Source organism: Corythoichthys intestinalis, chromosome 4, assembly GCF_030265065.1.
Source record: "Corythoichthys intestinalis isolate RoL2023-P3 chromosome 4, ASM3026506v1, whole genome shotgun sequence".
Classification (NCBI taxonomy): Eukaryota; Metazoa; Chordata; class Actinopteri; order Syngnathiformes; family Syngnathidae; genus Corythoichthys; species Corythoichthys intestinalis.
The window spans coordinates 47,598,225-47,618,417 of NC_080398.1; the positions used below are offsets into that span (position 1 = coordinate 47,598,225).

At 38.3% G+C, this 20,193-nt stretch overlaps 1 protein-coding gene across 2 annotated transcripts in view; it reads right to left on the reverse strand.

Moving 5' to 3' along the window:
* Positions 1–19,934, reverse strand: part of mtbp (MDM2 binding protein) — a 74,248-nt gene extending 54,314 nt beyond the window's left edge. For both annotated transcript variants that reach the window (XM_057834592.1, XM_057834591.1), the window contains exons 1-8: positions 19,751–19,934; positions 18,813–18,896; positions 16,240–16,313; positions 15,162–15,307; positions 14,802–14,860; positions 14,546–14,690; positions 14,187–14,301; positions 10,527–10,634 (exon numbers count right to left, since the gene is read on the reverse strand). In XM_057834592.1, coding sequence (XP_057690575.1) covers positions 10,527–10,634; positions 14,187–14,301; positions 14,546–14,690; positions 14,802–14,860; positions 15,162–15,307; positions 16,240–16,313; positions 18,813–18,896; positions 19,751–19,817 — 798 coding nt within the window. In that variant the 5' untranslated portion in view covers positions 19,818–19,934. The remainder of the gene's footprint in view (positions 1–10,526; positions 10,635–14,186; positions 14,302–14,545; positions 14,691–14,801; positions 14,861–15,161; positions 15,308–16,239; positions 16,314–18,812; positions 18,897–19,750) is intronic.
* Between the last annotated feature and the right edge of the window lie 259 nt (positions 19,935–20,193).

Sequence of the window (20,193 nt, forward strand, 5' to 3'; positions counted from 1 at the left end):
AATTAAATACAATCCTGCCATTACCATTGTGGTTCACCATATGGTGAAGGACGTACCACAACTCATCAGTCTGCTCAGCTTCTTCTGGTGATACTTGTGCCATGTAGCCAGCCCTCTCCAGTTTGCATATCTCTTTGCAGTAAACCTATGCTTTCTTTGGGTCTTTGGCAAGCTTCCGATCGATGCTGCAAAGGCAGGGCAACACCGCTCCCTTTAGTGCACGAAGCAGCGCAGCATTGGCTTGTCCAAGTAATTGGGTGGCATACCGCAGGACTCCATTAACATCAACTCTGATGGTGTATGTTTGAAGCATGACCATAGCTTGCTGATCTTGCTTGGAGCGGGTTGCTGCTCTTGGGGTTCTACCTCTCTCTCACTGCTGCGTCACACGAACAAAACAACATCACCGTTGCGTTCAGGGTGCTTCGGAAAACACACAATCAGAATATTACACATGGAACGCCATAGCAGAAGCTATGAGGGGGAAAGTTTTCATTTGCTTAAATGCTTAAGTTATTAAGTGCAATTTAATTTATTTTCTTGAAAAAGACATTTTATTTATTCGATGTTTCTGTGCAGTATAATATTGTTGTCTTTTACTTAAAAGAGGCATGGTCTATTGTTTTTAGTTGTGATTTCTTAAAAAGTATCTTTGAATGTAATAGTAAACATTTATCGCGTTTAAATGGTTGTACTTGATCTATTAATATATACTGCATTCTCACTGTGTTATCGTAAATTGGTTAAAAAAAAAAAGGGGGGGGGGCAATAATATCGCATAGCGCAATAATTTATGAGATAAATTATCGCACACTAAAATTAGTTATCGCGACAGGCCTAGTGGAACCCCATATAGATTTTTACTTAATGTCTCTGGTGATGAATAAGCTGGGCTGCGTGAAGGAGCGGGAACCGCAGGTTGAACAAGTGAGTTCAAGTGCTGGTGCGGGAGAGTTGAACAGGTGGTGAAATGTGGTCCGATCATGAGTCCTGTAGAAGATTATTGTGGTCCAAAGGTACCAGTTGGAACAGCAGAGGCTTGGAGTGATTTAATGGGGAGCCCAGAGTGAACAGGCGTTGTGGGGTGCAGGTGCACCGATGTGGAGGCTGCAGCAGGGTGAGCTACCTGTTGTAGTAGGTGCATAGGACGAGGGTTGATGACGGGTTCAGCCAACGGGTAGTGCTGTGCTGGCTGAGCTTATGGAATCGGCGTGCACTGTGGTGCAAGAGGAGGCTCAGAGTAGGGCAGCTGGAGTGAGTGCCCCATGATAGCTTGATGAGGCAGTTGAGAAGATTGTGGTGGAGTAGCAGGATGATAAGGGGCTGTGCCTGCACTGGCATCAGGAAGAGGATCAACCGCAGCCAGTGAAGTCTTTAAGTTATGTTTCATCGCTACTGAATCATTCCTTCTCTGGCCTTTGAAGTAATGAGTTAACTATCTGAGCTACCTGTAGCTCTTTCTATTTCCTCTTGAGTCGCCGTTGTCTGTCGATACATTTAGGAATGGCTTCGCGTGACTCTTGTGTTTCTTGCTGTAGGCGTTGGGCTTTCTGGCTTGAGTGTTTAGGCCTTGACATTCCAAGTAAGGATTGTTGTCCTCCCTGATCTGCGATTGCAGCTCCTCGAGCTCCAAGCGGTGGATGCTCTCTGTTAGTATCGCTTCCTGAACTAGTGATAGAGTGTGTTGGAGATGGATGCCTGCAGCTGAGCGCAGGGAGTCACGGTGGGAACGTGGTTCAACTTGGGCACGCAATGCATCTAGCAATCATTATGTCGCGTTATTTTGTATTTGTGTGTGCATGTGTGATTTCTCTGATAACTTTTATGATGATACAGCATTCAGCATAAAGTATAATACAACAGCGTAGCCTATAATATGACCTTGGCCACAGCTATTTTTCTGTATGTGCTTGCTTTATTCTGTGACATTACTGCCATCATAAAATATTAAACGTTTCATTGGCATAAGAGTTAGAACAGTATAGCTTAATGTGTGTGGGGGGAGGGTGCATGTTTGTGTGTGTGTGTATTTCAGAAAATGCTCTGGAAAAAAAACCCTGAAACCTTGAAGTAAACACTTGTGTTGAGTAATCATGTCACAGCAGCCATTGACAATAACTTGTCTGATACTCGATCCTATTTTTGAAGTGTATCGTTCAAGCCCCTATTCCTATAAGTCATTTGTGTTCCAATGACATTTTTGCACAGTGGCCATATTGATATTTATTATGTTGTACATTGTTCAAGTCATACAAGCTGATATAAATGTTCATACTTGAATGCTTATTTTTACAAAATATTTTAAATACTTAATGTTTACACTGCATGTACAATTGTAAGATAAACGGTTAATTTGTATTTCATGTATTGATTAAGATTTTCAAATTATGTAAGTCCGCTTGGGCAAATTTATCATCATTTATCATTATCGAGGTAAATCTGCTATACACACACACACATATTATATATATATATATATTAGTGGTGTCAACAATAATCGATGAGGCGATGCATCCCGATGCGGGGCATGGACGATTCGATTCGATGCGGGCAACAAGCCGAATCGATTCAGCACATTTTAAAATATATAAGTACGTTCAAAAATCTTCCCTGCGCAATTCCGGTGATGCAATGGATTTGGTTTCCCCATTTGTATTATTATTGTCATGTTTCATTTTTTTACACACTGCATATATCTGGTCAAGTTTCCCACCAACCTCATAGAAGCCAAAATGTCTCCAGATGTCAGCTTTCAATGTCTTAGGTGCATCAAGAATCTTTCTTGCTCCCTCTTTCTCCGCTTCAGCCATTATGTTATGTCCTATCTCTTAGAGGTTAGATCTTGTGCCCGAGTTCGGGTTCGGGCCCAAAATGTTAAGCATTCACGTTCGGGTCGAGTCGGGTCGAGTCGGGTCGGGCCGCCCCGCGCCGGACTAATAAATTATATTTAAAAAAAAAAAAAATTAAAAAGGGATAAAACCGAGAGCAGGCTCTCTGTATTGTGCATTTACTTGTGCACTCACATGAAGCAGTGGCGCAGCCCGCTTTTTCTTCTTCTCCTCCGCTGTGGCGCTTGCGATTCGTTACGAAAGACACTTTTATTTATGCACACAAAGGCAACATACCTGTGATCCTTTTGAATCCTCTCCTCTGTGTGTCTGCAAACTCATTTTTTGTTGGTTTTTTTTTAAATATTAAACTCTCCCAGCGTTATTTCGTTGTGTAAATGATTTTATAATGATCACAAAAATATGTAGACTATTTAAACATTAAGAAAACTTGCGTTTTTTTTCTGCCAACTGAGAATTCGTAACGAAAGACACTTTTTTATGCACTCAAAGGCAACACAAATGTGATCCTTTTGAATCTTCTCCTCTGTGTGTCTGCAAAATCGCATGTTTTTTTTTAAATATTAAACTTTCCCAGCGTTATTTCATTGTGCAAATGCTTCTATCATGATCACAAAAATATGTAGACTATTTAAACATTAAGAAACATGCGTTTTTTTCTGCCATCTCGAAGAAATGAAAATAAATTGCTGCTGCTGCGTTTTTGTTTTGTTTTTTTCGCGTCACTCCAAGCCGGGTCGGGCTTCAATACCAGCGGGCCGTGTCGGGTCGGGCTGGATTTTTTAGGCCCCATCTAACCTCTACTATCTCTCTGCTCTCTCAATTGCAAAAAAAAAAAGATATTTCCTCATGTTGAAACAGATTGTTATGGCTGCTAAAATGCTGCTGCACTTCATTTTAATTCATTATTTTTTATTGTTATGTGGTAGTTACTGATTGCATTTCTAAGTTGATTGCACATATATAGTGGGCTAGGCCAACATTTTACTTTTGTTCTACATTGCAATTTATTTGGATGTTTTGTTTGCAACTGAACTGATCCCTGGATTGATATTGCGATAAAGATGCTGCTGCACTACAATATTTTCTTTGTCGCTTTCTTTAATATTTACTTGAATATTTTTATCGATGGGTTGTTGTGACTAAAATACAGTGACTGTTATTACTGATTTTGCACAGGAGTTCAGATGTTGCACTGTGTGAAAGGCTGCTACTGTGTGTAAAAAAAAAAGAGAAAGCCCTGGTCTCATTCAAAGCACCAATTAAATGCTGTGATCTGTTTTTTGATTTTTTTAAAAAAATATATATCTAAAAGTGTTTTCATTTGACTTCAACCAGGAGTGACACAAGAGCCAATAAAAAGTTGTTTAATGTCTGACCGCTTGTGTTGCCTCATGATTCACGAAAAATATGCTTTGCTTTAGAATTTTAATGCATCCCAGGCTTTAACCCTTTAAGGTCTGGGCCTATTTTGTCTGATTTTGCATGCCTTTGAAGTTGCCTTTATATTTCAAAGAAAGAATTGTTTACGATGGCCTGGTTTGGTCCCTTTTTTGTCACACCTTGAACTTCATGTCCAAACTGTTGTTTCTTTCACTGACCAATTGTAAATCATCATTTTGGGCCCAAAAAGACCAAAAATTCCAAAATCGTTTTGTCAAATTTTTTAATTTTGATGTCCAATTGACAACCAAACATGCGTAACGAACCGTTTTGAAACTTTGTAATATTTATTCAACATGTTAGGATGAACATTCAACCAAAAAAATTTAGAATAAATAGTCTTATATTTGACAATTCAACATAAACAACAGGTATAGCCATAGGCGTTTTTTGCATTTATACATGCTCTAGTCAAAACAGGTTATATACAGCAGACCGAACAGTGAAAAAATATATACCATCTAACACAAAAAGTGTTTAGAGGCCATCTCTTTATGAGTTTAGGTATTGCGGCCCATCACCTGATGAAAACTATGTACACACAATCAAGCTTCTTGAACACACATTTATATACACAAATTGAGAAGACTGATTGTGGGGAAATATACATATATATATATAACATTGGGAAAAAAAGTATTTTCAAAAATATTTACAATAAACAGGTTAAATTTTTTTCAGGCATGCCACTCCGAAAAGCAGTTTCGTCCTGGAATTCGACACAGGGCGACATCACACAGCCCACACTTCCATGGGGTGTCGGTCCTCTTTCCACCCTTCCATTTTCATTTCACTTTACTTTCATTGTCACTATAAATGTACATGAAAAAAAGTCAGTATTTATGAAAATAATAAAGTATAAAATAAAAATATATACAGCAATAAATAATAATGGAAATCTATATGTATGACAATAGAAAGAATACCATAGCTGAATAGTTGCTACATCCCTAATCTTCATATAGAAAGATCACCACAATTATAAATTCCTGCCTTGGATACACACAGTGCACGTACGACTTTGATCTGATATGCACATTTTATTATTATACACACAAACACACACTTATATTGCATCAAAATGAGCTTTGTCTTGCTATATCAAAAGAAACTTTCAAAAGAAACTTTTTCAGCATTAAAAAAAAAAAGTGAGTTGGCTTACCTCTGCTCGTCGATGGCGTCACCCACGTGTTCAAATCCATCACTATCTTCACTGGAGGACTCTTCCGAAGAAGACGATGATGACGAATTTGGACCTTCCTCTTCCTCAAGTTGATCAAATAGCACAATTGCTTACGCTAAATTTAGTTTTCCGTTCATTCTCAAAGTCACACAAAGTCGCTGCTCGATCCAAACGGCCGTCGCTCGCCACCTCGCTGCTTCAGAACACTCCTCCCTCTCGTTCGGTGGAAACTCGCACGGCAGTTATATTTATTAAAAAAACGCATTTTGTGCTTCCACTGTGACTTTGAAAGGGTTCGTTTGATTTGTGTTTTTTTCATGGAGCTTCCGTTTTGAAAAAGGACAAGAGATGATGGAAATATAGACATAAACAAATGATCCATGCAGCGTTTTAATGTTTTTTTGAGAGGACAATAAAACTATAAAACTTAAATGACAATATCTCACGTTTTAGTTGGTCGATTGACTTCAAATAATAACGAGAGTAAACCGCAACTTCCGCACTTTAAAACGAGACCAACCAACGGCATGTGGGTGACGTAATTAAAACGTGAGGGCGCTTCAAAGACGACGTGCGCTGAGGACGCGCCGGCGCGTCCTTCGACTCTGAAGTGTTAAGGGATCGCGATGCATTGCCGAATCGAATCGTGACCCTCTGAATCGAATCGAATTGAATCAAATCGTGGCCCTCCGAATCGTAATCGAATTGAATCGTGAGGGCAGTACCGATGCACACCTCTAATATATATATATATATATATATATATATATATATATATATATATATATTTATATACAGGGGTGCACATAATTTTTTTGCACAGGTTCTCAGAGGAGGACCTGGAGATGTGACTTGGTCCTCATTGAGCTTGAGAGCCGACCCGCCTGATGCGATTAAATTATGACAAGCTTTACTTAGAACCAATTACCTTTAATTAACTATATTAACAATTAATGCTCGATTAACATCAACTGGCACAACAAAATTGCCATTACTTCGAAGTGAAAAGTAAAGAAATAAACATAAAAGCACTAATTCAAAATAAAGGGCATTATGCGGCTCCCACATTAACTCCAAGCCTTTGTAAAAGTGGGATGCCCTCCTCCTCATAAGAGCTCATTGAACGTGCATGTTTAGCTTTGTGAAATGGGAGCAAAAACACATTTGTCAGTGCATGGCGCTGTGCAGGGTGAGTGGAGTGCTGTCTGACACCGATCGTTTGCTTAAGTGCCACATGCTCTGTTTTTTTTCGTGCTTTTCAAAGTTTGGATGGCTGAAATTCTTTGACCCTACTACATAAAACGCGCTGCTCTTATTAGCGACATTGGAATTCTCACGGCAAATTTTGTACCACATTTCCGTGTGAGCACCATTTGCTTCTAGCCATGGTACCTCCTGCAGCCACTTTTCAGCAAAAGTCATTTTTTTTCGGTAGCTCCGGTGAAGTCTCTGTCGTCTGTCTGTCTTTTGACGGGGGTGGGGGAACACGGAAGTAATTACCGGTACTCAGTGGGGCCTGCCTCTTTGACATTTTGAGAAGCGATTTTCTCGTGTCCGCCACAAATACAGTGGTCAGCCATCGGTACGCAAAAGCGTATGGAAGACGTTGAGGGCCAGCGCGTTTGTCTACGTCCAGTACACATGCGTGCATGCGGACCACTTATGTGCACCCCTGTATATTATATATATATATATATATATATATATATATATATATGTATGTACAGTGGGGCAAATAAGTATTTAGTCAACCACTAACTGTGCAAGTTCTCCCACTTGAAATAATTAGAGAGGCCTGTAATTGTCAACATGGGTAAACCTCAACCATGAAAGACAGAATGTGAAAAAAAAAAAAAAACAGAAAATCACATTGCTTGATTTTTAAAAAATGTATTTGCAAATCATGGCTGAAAATAAGTATTTGGTCAATACCAATAGTTGATCTCAATACTTTGTTAAACCCTTTGTTGGCAATAACGGAGGCCAAACATTTTCTGTAACTCTTCACAAGCTTTTCACACACTGTTGCTGGTATTTTGGCCCATTCCTCCAAGCAGATCTCCTCTAGAGCAGTGATGTTTTGGGGCTGTCGTTGGGCAACACGGACTTGCAACTCCCTCCACAGAATTTCTATGGGGTTGAGATCTGGAAACAGGCTAGGCCACTCCAGGACCTTAAAATGCTTTACTAAATTCTTATTTGCCCCACTGTATGTATGTCTGACGAGGCTCCACCCGTCACCTCTATTAATGGCACGTGTTTTAACTCATTATCGGTATAAAAGACACCTGTCCACAACCTCAGTCAGTCACACTCCAAACTCCACTATGGCCAAGACCAAAGAGCTGTTGAAGGACACCAGAGACAAAATTGTGGACCTGCACCAGACTGGGAAGACTGAATCTACAATAGGTAAAACTCTTGGTGTAAAGAAATCAACTGTGGGAGCAATTATTAGAAAATGGAAGACATACAAGACCACTGATAATGTCCCTTAATCTGGGGCTCCATGCAAGATCTCGCCCCGTGGCGTCAAAATGATAACAAAAAGGGTGAGCAAAAATCTCAGAACAACACGGGGGGGACCTAGTGAATGACCTACAGAGAGCTGGGACCACAGTAACAAAGGCTACTATCAGTAACACAATGTGCCACCAGGGACTGAAATCCTGCACTGCCAGACGTGTCCCCCTGCTGAAGAAAGTACACGTCCAGGCCCGTCTGCGGTTCACTAGAGAGCATTTGGATGATCCAGAAGAGGACTGGGAGAATTGATTTATGGTCAGCTGTAACCAAAATAGAACTTTTTGGTAGAAACACAGGTTCTCGTGTTTGGAGGAGAAAGAATACTGAATTGCATCCGAAGAACACCATATCTACTGTGAAGCATGGGGGTGGAAACATCATGCTTTGGGGCTGTTTTTCTGCAAAGGGACCAGGACGACTGATCTGTGTAAAGGAAAGAATGAATGGGGCCATGTATCGAGAGATTTTGAGTGAAAATCTCCTTCCATCAGCAAGGGCATTGAAGATTAGACATGGCTAGGTCTTTTAGTATGACAATGATCCCAAACACACAGCCAGGGCAACAAAGGAGTGGCTTCCTAAGAAGCATTTCAAGGTCCTGGAGTGGCCTAGCCAGTCTCCAGATCTCAACCCCATAGAAAATCTGTGTAGGGAGTTGAAAGTCCTTGTTGCCCAACAATAGCCCCAAAACATCACTGCTCTAGAGGAGAATGGGCCAAAATACCAGCAACAGTGTGAAAAGCTTGTGAAGAGTTACAGAAAACGTTTGGTCTCCGTTATTGCCAACAAAGGGTACATAACAAAGTATTGAGATGAACTTTTGGTATTGACCAAGTACTTATTTTCCACCATGATTTGCAAATAAATTCTTTAAAAATCAAACAATGTGATTTTCTGGTTTTTTTCCCCACATTCTGTCTGTTATGGTTAAGGTTTACCTATGTTGACAATTACAGGCCTCTCTAATATTTTCAAGTGGGACAACTTGCACAATTAGTGGTTGACTAAATACTTATTTGCCCCACTGTATATTCATACATAGAGAGAGAAAATGGATACTATTGTTCAAGAACTTGACATGATAGATGAAAACATATCAATTTTGGCTTCTGTACCAAAAAGCAGTTAAAAAAAACTAAAAATGTCGTTGCCCAGTGTTATTGATGTAGAACTGTCCAGCACTAGTAAGTGTTTATCTCATAATGTTAATTTGTTAGCAGATCGTCAGTGTGATAACGTGATCCCTCATTACTACTGCCCCAATTGCTTTCATAAAACAGTTCCCAGGCGGCCAGCATCAGAAGTGTTCAAGAGAATATTCATATTTATTATAAAAGCCTCACAGGATAAACTTGTCTGGTGTTTTCACAACTTGTCAGAGCGTGACCACCCTGCCCAGTGCGGTTGAGCAGATTTTAAAGTGAGGAGTCTCAATGATGATGGAGTCTTTGCAAGCAAATAGTTTGAACAACTGCATAGGGACAAATTTGCTATCCTTCAGTATTTTTGTTAATTGTGTGCCAAGACGATCCCTACCATCTGCCTCTCGGAGCTTTCATCTGATGTTTTACTCTCACTCTCTAGCTCTCAAACATACACACACATAAAAACACACACGCAGACCCACAAGCACAGACCCCATACTAACCATAAATGTGTACACAGTGCACACCCCTTGGTTCTTATTTTTATAGCTATTAATCTACATCAGCAAGCTCATTACAATGCAGCGCACCACCAACTGTTATTAAAGACCTTGTCCAAGACTGAGTGTTGTCTCTAAACAAATTCACAGCTTTCACACTGTGCACCACAGACCTTTTAAACAAAAACAGGTTGTCTGCGCCACATAAATTCATACATCGCTATTGTTACATGCTTGAACTGTAAATGTTGGATTTATTACTCGTGCTCTTATAGGGCACAGAGAATAGCATCTTTTTAACAATCTTGGATCGGGAAAATAAATGGGTAACAGGTTTACACCAGATTAGCAACCGATAAAGAAAGGGAATGGGAAATTATTTTAGCTAGACTTTCCAGTAAAAAGGTTTAGTGGTTCGGGGATTCGCTACAACAGGAACCCTCATGTCAAATAAAACCTCTTCCATAAAATTGGATCTGGGAAATGGTCACCAACCATTTTTAAAGTGACAGCTACTGTACTTGTTGGGTACTGATCAAAACCAAGGGCTACCAGTCTTTCAACACTTCTTAAATTACAAATTTGCCCTAATTCTGTTTAACTTATTCGTAGCCATTTACTGCAATGAATGTCAAATTCATTTGAACTAGAAGTGTCAAAGGCAATGAATGAGCTAAAAATGTAATTTATTATATCTCGTATTAATAATACATTTATCTTAAAACACTTGCAATACTATATACTAGTATATTTTTAATAGAGGCACTTTTTCCCCCAAAAGAAGATTTTGACTGAAAACATTTGAGGGGCTTTAGTCAGATTTCTCTTCACAGGTTGATGTTGTGATATTTGAAATACCAGATGTGTTGTAAGAACTCACCTCAGAGTGTAGTTTTTGGTCTGCAACGGAGCGTGGATCTTCCTTGTGATGGGATTTATATACTGGAGTGCACAGAGAAAACCCATTGAAACGAAGCTCTGTCGCATACTGAAACAATGAAAGAGAAAATATCAGATGTAGCAGAATCATGTGATCAACTCACACGTTCTCTCAGGCCAAGCTAGGAGATACAGTGGACGATATAAAATCAAACTGTCTTGTTGTAATGGAGGCAATATTGGATTTCACTTCTTAGGAGTAACAAGTAGTGTCAGATTCAGGCTCCACTAATACTTCAATGGCTGTCATGGGATTGGAATTTTTTTTACACAAAGTTAGATAAGAAACAATTCAGAAATGAAATGAAAAAAAAAAAGTAATATATTACTGTATATCACTGTGCACTGGATACAGATTTGATACACCACTTTATATACAGTACACAGGGTAACAACATATACTGTATTGGTCCACTGAACCCATATGGCACAGAACAACTGATATTTTTGGTCACCACTTTGCTCTGATGACTTGCATTGAATCAAAACTCACTTGGAATGAAGCATTTGCTTTACATATGCCGTGGAGGAAAAAACATAAAAAATGATTAACAGCTGTCTGGACATTTCACATTTTTATGTCTTCACCTTTGTTTGTCAAAGCACATAATTATTTTAATAGTGACAGGAAAAATCCAAAAGTGCCCGAATGACATCATTGGGAAGAAAACAAAGCTGCGTTAAAACGAAACTTAAAGCTTTTCTGGATAAACTTGGTTGTTGTATTTACTGCATACTGCCAGTGTTTAGCATTGGCTGATAAGGTGGCCTAAGCCAAATGTTTTACCATCGTAAAAACGAGCTCTCAACCGCTGTCATGCATGTCAATTAAAGGCTAAACACCAGTGAGGGGGGGTGACAGGCTAAAAGGACTTTAACATCAGTTCCTTTGCTAAAGCTTGACTCACGAATTCAGTATCCAGGCAGAAGCATGTCTTGACTTCCCTGCTGAAGCTATTGCCCCCGCGACCCAAGCGTGGCCAAAGCAGAAGATGGATGAAAAGGAAATTGAACTGTTGTATGAAATTACTTGCTTTGTGTAAAACCATGAAAAAAAACAGTGTTATTAAACATGTTGCATGCAGACTATAGTTAGATCAATTTGTCATAAATGACAAATTGAAATATATTTTTTAAAAATTGTATGAAATAACAAATCTCTTAAAATGTGTTTATTTTAGTGGTGTGTGCAAATGTTTCAGCACTATAAAAGGACATTAGACTTCCTTTTTTTTTTTTTTTTTTGCTACAGTACCTTTTCATGATAACAATTCTATTAAGAACTGAAAACATCTTACACAAATCATGTGGAATAATGGAAAAGTATTGTTTTTTTAATAAAACAAATATTTTCGTTCTTTAGAGTATCCATGTAGGAATCATCTTTGAATGCACATCAGTAAACTAATGATTGAATTATTAATTGTTGCTAGTTTCTAATTAAATAAAATACATTTCTTGGTCCTTTCACCAATGCAACAGAGATTGGTTAAATGAACACACTTGCAAATAAACCGTATCTACTAGTATAACACACACGCACACATGGCAGTATGAGACCCGCATGCAGGTTTTCGCTCCTTTAGGAATTCCTTCATACCATTGTTCTCCTGCTGTGCAGCTTTCACCAGCTGCCAGTCTGAGCCTGCTCACTTCTAGTAGCAGCAGCTTATTGGAAAGGTCAATGAGAAGCTGTGTACTTGTCATATGTATACTCGATTAAAGGGGTAAAATGAAAACAATATTTTAAGCCTGAAAAAGAACAGACGCCTGTCAAAAATCTAACTTTTCCAACGACTGTACATAGCCTATGGTATATATTAGTGTTGTGACAACAAAAGAATAGACTGAATATTCATTCATGAAGACAAGACATATGAGCGTATCGATAGCAAGCTCCTCCTCAAGCGGTGCAAAATACGCCAGTAATAGAGATGCATTTTCAACGCAATATCTATCATGACACTAGGAATTGGTTATCTGAGGCGTCACATTGATTTCTTTTTTGAACGATTGTGTGTGCTCCCTAGTGATAGCGTGTGGCATTTTCTTTTTTTTTTTTCAAAACATTGTGTCGAAGAGTTGTCAAGGAGAAAGTAGGAGCCTGACTGCAGTCATGGAACAACTTCAAAATGAAAGCCATACCGTGCACTGCTTCTGGGGGGTGGGTCAGTGATGCTGTGGGGCTGTTTCGCTTCCAAAGGCCCTGGGAACCTTGTTAGGGTGCATGGCATCATGAATGCTTTGAAACACCAGGACATTTTAGATCAAAATCTGTTGCCCTCTGCCCGAAAGCTGAAGATGGGTCGTCACTGGGTCTTTCAGCAAGACAATGACCCTAAACATATGGCCAAATCTACACAGAAATGGTTCAACAGACACAAAATCAAGCTCCTCCCATGGCCATCTCAGTCCCCAGACCTTGTTTTGTTGGCAAAAGGGGGTTGTACAAAGTATTAACACCAGGGGTGCTAATAATTGTGACACACATTATTTGATGTCAAATAATTTTTTCCTTATGTGGGATTTTTTCCCCACTGAATGAATGCACTTGTATTGAAGGTTGGATTTTTCTCTTTTTTCCCCCCCATTAAGGTCCCATATTATTTGAATTAAAAACAAAAAAAAAAGATATTAGAAGGTAAAAAACACATCTTTTTCAGGGGTGCCAATAATTATGGAGGGCACTGTATATAGGGCGCACTGCATTATAAGGCGTGGGACTAGTAGTCGTAATATTGGTTGGGGTTGCGTTATGCATCCACTAGATGTTGCTCTGCTAAAGTGAATGTCATGCCATGATTAACCAATATTGATCCAAATATAAGGTGCATCGGATTGTAAGGCGCACTGTCTACTGTTGAGAAAACTGAAGGCTATTAGGTGCGCTTTATAGTGCAGAAAATACGGTACTTGAATATTAATAATGTAGATTATAATAAAGAAGGAAGAAATTAAGGTGTCGATTCACATTCGTCTAGTTTATTTTTCTTCCTATCACCTTTCACACCCAAACATCCTCAGTACCATACATTAAAAAACTATCAGATGAATGACAAACTCGCTGCTGCATTACTGGCGGTTCAATGATTTGTTTTTCAAGGTCTGTTATTATCATGCTTTAGTGTACTGTATTTGTTTTTTTGAAGATGTTTTCTAAGCTTTCAATTTAACCAGATCACCCAAGATACCAGTTAACTCATTTCAGCTCAGTGAGCTGTGCTGTCCAGTGTGCGTAGCATTAACAACTCAAAGCACTTTTTTCAGATGGTTCAGTGAGTTTAAAACATAACTTGCCTTCCACAGTGACTGTTGCAGAAAACACACAAACACATGCACATCATTTTAGCACACCAATACCTAAAAAATTATTTCACACGTTTTTCATGATCTCCCCTTTAGAGCATTATCTGTGATTACTGGAGAGAAACACTGCTAATGCCCAGACACAACTGCATACATAGTAAAAATGTTTCCATCTGAGAGAAGGTCTACCACAGATAAGAAAATGTGACATGCATTTTGCATACAAAAAAAATTAAGAACATTAGACTGCTTCTAATCTGAAAAATATATCCATAATACACAACTGTAGCATTACCGTTTTCTCTCTGACCACCAAGCCTCCTCTCCATAGTTCTCTTGAATTGATACAGCTCATTAAATCAGTACAATCCACTAGACCAGCACCCAGGTACGATGCACTTTTTTGCCACCTGAAACAAAGATCATGAGAGCAACATTCATACCACAACATATACTGGACTGTCTCAGGAAATTAGAATACACAATATTCTAATTTTTTGAGACAGTCCTGTGTATATATATACAGTACATTCTGTTTCTATATAATTAAAGGTGAAAGTTGACCGTTTGAAAATCCAGTTTAAACAGACACCTGCTCATGTTCATGCCTCTACCGCCTCCTAGCGATACAAAGATAATAACACAAATTCTCACTCTGTCATATTTTCAGTGATGATCGTGATCCTGGCAGAATGCCAACATTTCATGTGTCTGAGGGCTCCCAGGAGTGGTAGCAGGTCTTTTAATTCAGGGCACTGCTCAGCAGAGCCTAACACCAGCACATCAGAAAATGCTTTACCTGAGGGGTTCAAGCAAAAAAATAAATAAAAGTCAGTACATGTACAAGGGCATATTGTAACATCACAGAACTGAATCAATAAAGGTTTTAATATGGATTGGTTAACTGTACCTGGAGGTGGAAGCTTGTCTGCCAGTGCGTGCACTCCTTCTGCAGCCTCCTCCAGCAACCTATTGAATAGAGAACAAACATGGTAAATATTACTTAAAACATTACCTGTACATTTAATTACGGTATATTTTTCAATGCCGACTGTTAGGCTGGAATTCACATTTAAATTATTTTAAATTGAGAAAATTGTGTTAAACTTGAATATGTAATAGAATATCTGACCAAAGTCTAAAAGCTTGCTCTCTCAAACAGATGTATGATCCAGGATTATTTCCAGTAAGGAATCAGTTTATTTGATAAAATTATTTCATAGACACTGAATTTAATGTTGCAAAATTACAGAAAAAAATTAAATCTCACTCTGTCGGTGATGCTTCATCGCATTTTTGAACCGATCTATCGTGTAGACTCAAGGAATCAACACAGAGCTCCAGAGTAGTTGGCTTCTCCTCTTCACTGTTTCCTCTCTGATGGACTTCAACCTCTTCCCAGTCTGAGCTACAAAACTACAAGACATTCATGCAGCATGATTTTCTCTCGCATGAGGTCTAGCTGCAAGACTACCATCATATTAAGGTTGTGCTGGACTCTAGCACAACCTTGTGCTAGACTCCAGCACAACCTTAATATAGTTAAGTTTTTTTTTTTCTACATTATGAATTGTATGCCTTTTGCGGCATTGTCCAATTGTACCATTATTTTGTGACTGAGTTGTATTAGTTGAAGAGATTTCATTAATTTGTCTTTTCAACATATAAAACTTGCTGCTTCATAAAATAATATAAGCACAAGTAAAGTGTTCTGAAGTCATAAACGGTAATACAAGGTTCCGATCAAGTGGATCCCAGTGGAAAGAATTTTGTTTAACAATTTTTAAAAAATCAATATGATGGATAATTGTGGAGAATAACATCAGTAAAAAACGATATTTCCAGGAGGCAGGCAATATAGCTGCTGTCAGACATTTTTAAATGCCAGTAGAATATAGTCAATCAAATGCAAATATTTCAGATTGTCCAGCCTACTTGTCGCGCGTCGGTGAGGTCTGTTGAAGAAATAAGCTTTAATGGCTCCAGGACGTAAAGTGGGTTTTGCCTGAGTCCCACAATGAGAATGAAGAAAGACAATGAGATATACAGTATTTCATAGGTCCAGAATTTAAAAAGGCTGTGTGCCTATTTTCTTTGATACTTTTGACCTATTTCGAGTGTTTTAACTTTAAGTGCTCATGTGCTGCACTCGCATGGTGTGGCTGACATTTGTCAAGCAGTGTCATATTTTGTGTTCAAACATTATTTGATCGTTACCATGAAATTCGTGATTTGCATATTAAGATTATTTGGGGGAAAATATAAGCATTTCACATAAAGGTCATTTATATTAAACTTTTCCCATTAATGTGTCAACTTCAAAATACTACTTTATACACTGTCTTTACCTGCATCACTCCATGGCAAGCTTGAACAGCAAAGTACCATCTCTGAACTGAAGGACAGCCACTGAGAGAACACACTACCAAGAAGAAGAACTCAAATGTAAAAATCTGATACTTGATGAGTGAGACATCAGAAAAAATGTTTATGTATAGCAGAAAAACAGTAATATTTGAGAGGTGAAAAAATGTTTATAGTTATGACGGAAAGTGTGTAATAACTATTTCAGCAAAATAAACCAGGCGCATAAGAAATGGGCACCCTTGTTGTTGTTTTTATTTGAGTACCTTATATAACTAGTTATTGGAAGACAAATTTAGCTTGCTAAACTCACTGATCCGTGGCCTGCATACACAGGTATAGCCACACATGAGAAAGACTATGGGGGTCATGGATGAAATCTACAGCTTTCCTCTCGTAAAATTGAAAGTTTGGAAATCATTTGGATAATTTAGGAAGCATGGAAAGCTAGACAAAAGTAGTGATGGGCAAATGGAAGCTTCTTGAAGCAATGAAGCTTTGCAGCCAATTGGTTTGCACATAGTGCAAAGTTCAGTTGTTTGTTCATCTGCTCTAAGTGGTCTAGAAGCCCAAGAGGTCAAGAGTTTGAGAATTCTATGGCTATTTGTGAAGAAAATGACTCGAATGCGCTTGTGTTACTATATGAATAAATTGAAGAATGAAAAGAATTAAGTTAAAAGGAAATTTGTAATTTATATACTCGCGATAGACTTATTATGGGCCAGGCCAATTATCTGCGCCAATATTTGGAAATTTGCATATATCAGTATCAGCCTTTTTTTAAATCCGACCAACCAAAATCAATTTCAAACTGGGTTATTTCGGCTCAGATGCAGCCGCCTGCTGTCTCCTGCACTAGTATTCACCCCGTTCTCTGATTAATTAAATGGTAATGGTAAATGGAGTTAAACTTGTATTGCGCCTTTCCACCTTTTTAAGGCCCTCAAAGCGCTTCACACTATATCCATCTACCTACTTGTGAATCGTGACGCAGCACCAGGAGCAACGTGGGATTTAGTATCTGGCCTAAGGATACTTAGACGAGGTCATCAAGGGAAAAAAATCAGGGAGCTATTATCCAAGTTTTATTTAGCTTTACAAGAGGTGCTACTGAGCCTGAAAACTCCCTGTGTTTTTCTTGTATTTTCTGTGGAACATTTTCAGAGAGCTTTTTATTTAACCTTTTATTCAACTTTATAATAGATGTTTCCGAGTCTAAGAAATTCAGGCACTTCTGGAGCTATTATTTTCTATTTGTGTTATTCAATAAACATGCTTTAGGCATTTCAATGAAGTTCAGTGTTTGCATTATTCAGTTTTTTTAAGCCAATTTTTACACTTTTACTGCAAATGAATATCGGCCCCAAAAATCAGTTATCAGCCCCTCTAACTACGAAAAATCAGTACTGGTCCTGAATAACCCATATCGGTCGATCTCTTATATACTTTAACAAATATATTTTATGTTCTTGAATAAACAAAGTTTTGCAAAAGTGAGGCCCATCGGATTGTCAATATTGGGTTTCATAACGTCATCTACAGTTTCTCCCTAGTACATTAAACCTAAACACTAACCCTGACCAGTATTGTCTCTTGTCTTGAACAATATATATATTTTTAAATGTAGTATTTTGTAATTCATGTTTGTGTGGTCATTTTCCCTTTCTCAGCAACATGGAGTATTTGGGGTTAAATTGTCACTTTACTATTGAACTGAATCGGATCAAATCAGTTTGAATAGGTTACTATTTTTTATTAATTGTCCCTGAATTGAACATAGATTGAAAATCAAAAAAAGAATCTAATTGTTTTTTGAGTGAAACATTCATACCCCTTGTATGCAGGTATGCCTAGTGGTTCAATTTACAGCAGCCGAAAAGCATGTTGGTAATTAAAACACGCGACAACTGGATCGGATCCAATCTTGTGACCAAAACCAATACTCCAAAAATTGCTGTAACGGGTGCTGATACTGACTATCTGATCGGCACATCCCTACCTGTATGTACAGAACAAACTATACATTTGGACACACTTTCTCATTTGTGCGTTTTCTTTACTTTCATGACTATTTACATTGTAAATTCTCATTGAAGGTAATAAAATCATTAATGAACACGTGTGGAATTATGTACTTCGCAAAAAATGGTGAAATACCTAAAAACATGTCTAATGTATGTTTAAAGTAGCCACCCTTTGGTCTGATTAATTTTTTGCACACTCTTGCCATTCTCTTGATGAGCTTCACGAGGGAGTCACCTAAATTGTTTTTTTACTTCAAAGGTATGCCTTTTCAGGGTTAATTTGAGGAATTTATGGCATTATCAATGGGGTTGGGACAATCATCTGTGTTGCATTGAATGAGGTGTGTCCGAACTTTTGACCTGTACAGTTTGTACAGTATGTGTGTACCTGAATGTACAATTGTACATACAGTATTTGTGTATGTTGGTACGTAGAGTATGTATGTATCTTTGTACCTATAGCACGTATATATCCTGGGGGGGGGGTTCATGGATGGATGCATGGATGTGATAGTGCAGCGATATTAACACACCTGGAAGCACAGATATTTTGCTGGCTGATTCTTGAGAAGTAAAGTCCACAATTTGGTCATAAATCCGCTTCACTTTAGCCAAACCTGTGCAAGGCAACATGATGTTTAAATGTTTTCCACAGCAGGTTTACTTCTTCGATGGAAAATTACAATAACTAGCTACAACTTTATTTGGTAGACTTGTACAACAATACCATTCAGTTCAAGTGAGTTTGAAAAGTTCAGAAGTGTAAATGCACTACGTCATATCAGCGCTTAATCGTCGTTTTCAGTATGTGAATCTTTATTCTAGTCCTGTCCTATGGCAAGGCAAGGCAAGGCAAGGCAAATTTATTTATATACCACAATTCAACACAAGGCAATTCAAAGTGCTTTACATCACATGAAGATCATAAATATCACATTTAAATCAATACAACGTAAAAACCAAGACAAAAGATCGCATTTAATCACAAATAGAATAAAAATAAATAAATAAAAATAAAACAAAGATAACTACTACTACTACTACTAATAATTGAAATCAGCAAGAGGAATAGAAAGCAAGTAGATTGAAATATATAGACAGTTATGGATATGCAGTGCTAAACAAAAGCGTTTTTAGCCCTGATTTAAAAGAGCTAACAGTGTGAGCATACTTCAGACGTTCAGGTAACTTGTTCCAGAGGTGAGGAGCATAATAACTAAATGCTGCCTCACCCTGCTTGGTTCTTGTTCTTGGAACATGCAGAAGACCGGTTCCAGACGACCTTAGGGGTCTAGATGTCTCATAGGAATCTAACAAGTTAAGCATGTATTTTGGTCCAAGGCCATTAAGTGTTTTGTAGACGTTTTGTAGCCTATACAATGTAAATCTCAATCTCGTTTTTCTGAGCCACCATTGAAAGATTAGCTAACTACTGTATATCCAGTAATACACGAATGGAGTAAAAACTTACATTTGTACTCCTCTGCTCTGTCGTTTTCCGTCTGACAGATGGATATAACCAACACATATCTGTCCATTTTTGTTTTAACTTGCGAATAAAAACATAAAATCCTGCTCGTTTCAGTCTTCAGCAGTCCTGATCCGTCTGTCAAATTTCCCACCACTAACTCTTCTTCTGCTGTTTCGTGTCATTGCAATTCTAAGCAAGAAAATGCAGTATCTCCACCTACTGGTAAAAAATGTACTGATACAAGAGACACATTTAAATCCAGCGAAGTGCTGCCGCAGTTTTTGTGCTTTGGTGCTAGATTTGCAGCCAGACTTTACAAGTACAGTATTCGCATAAGTTAATTTGTTTATTTATTTATTTTTGCAGGGAATTGAGCAACTAAAATAAGGAACTAACCTTTATTGAGATTCACCCAATTTCTTTATTTAAAACAATATAAAACT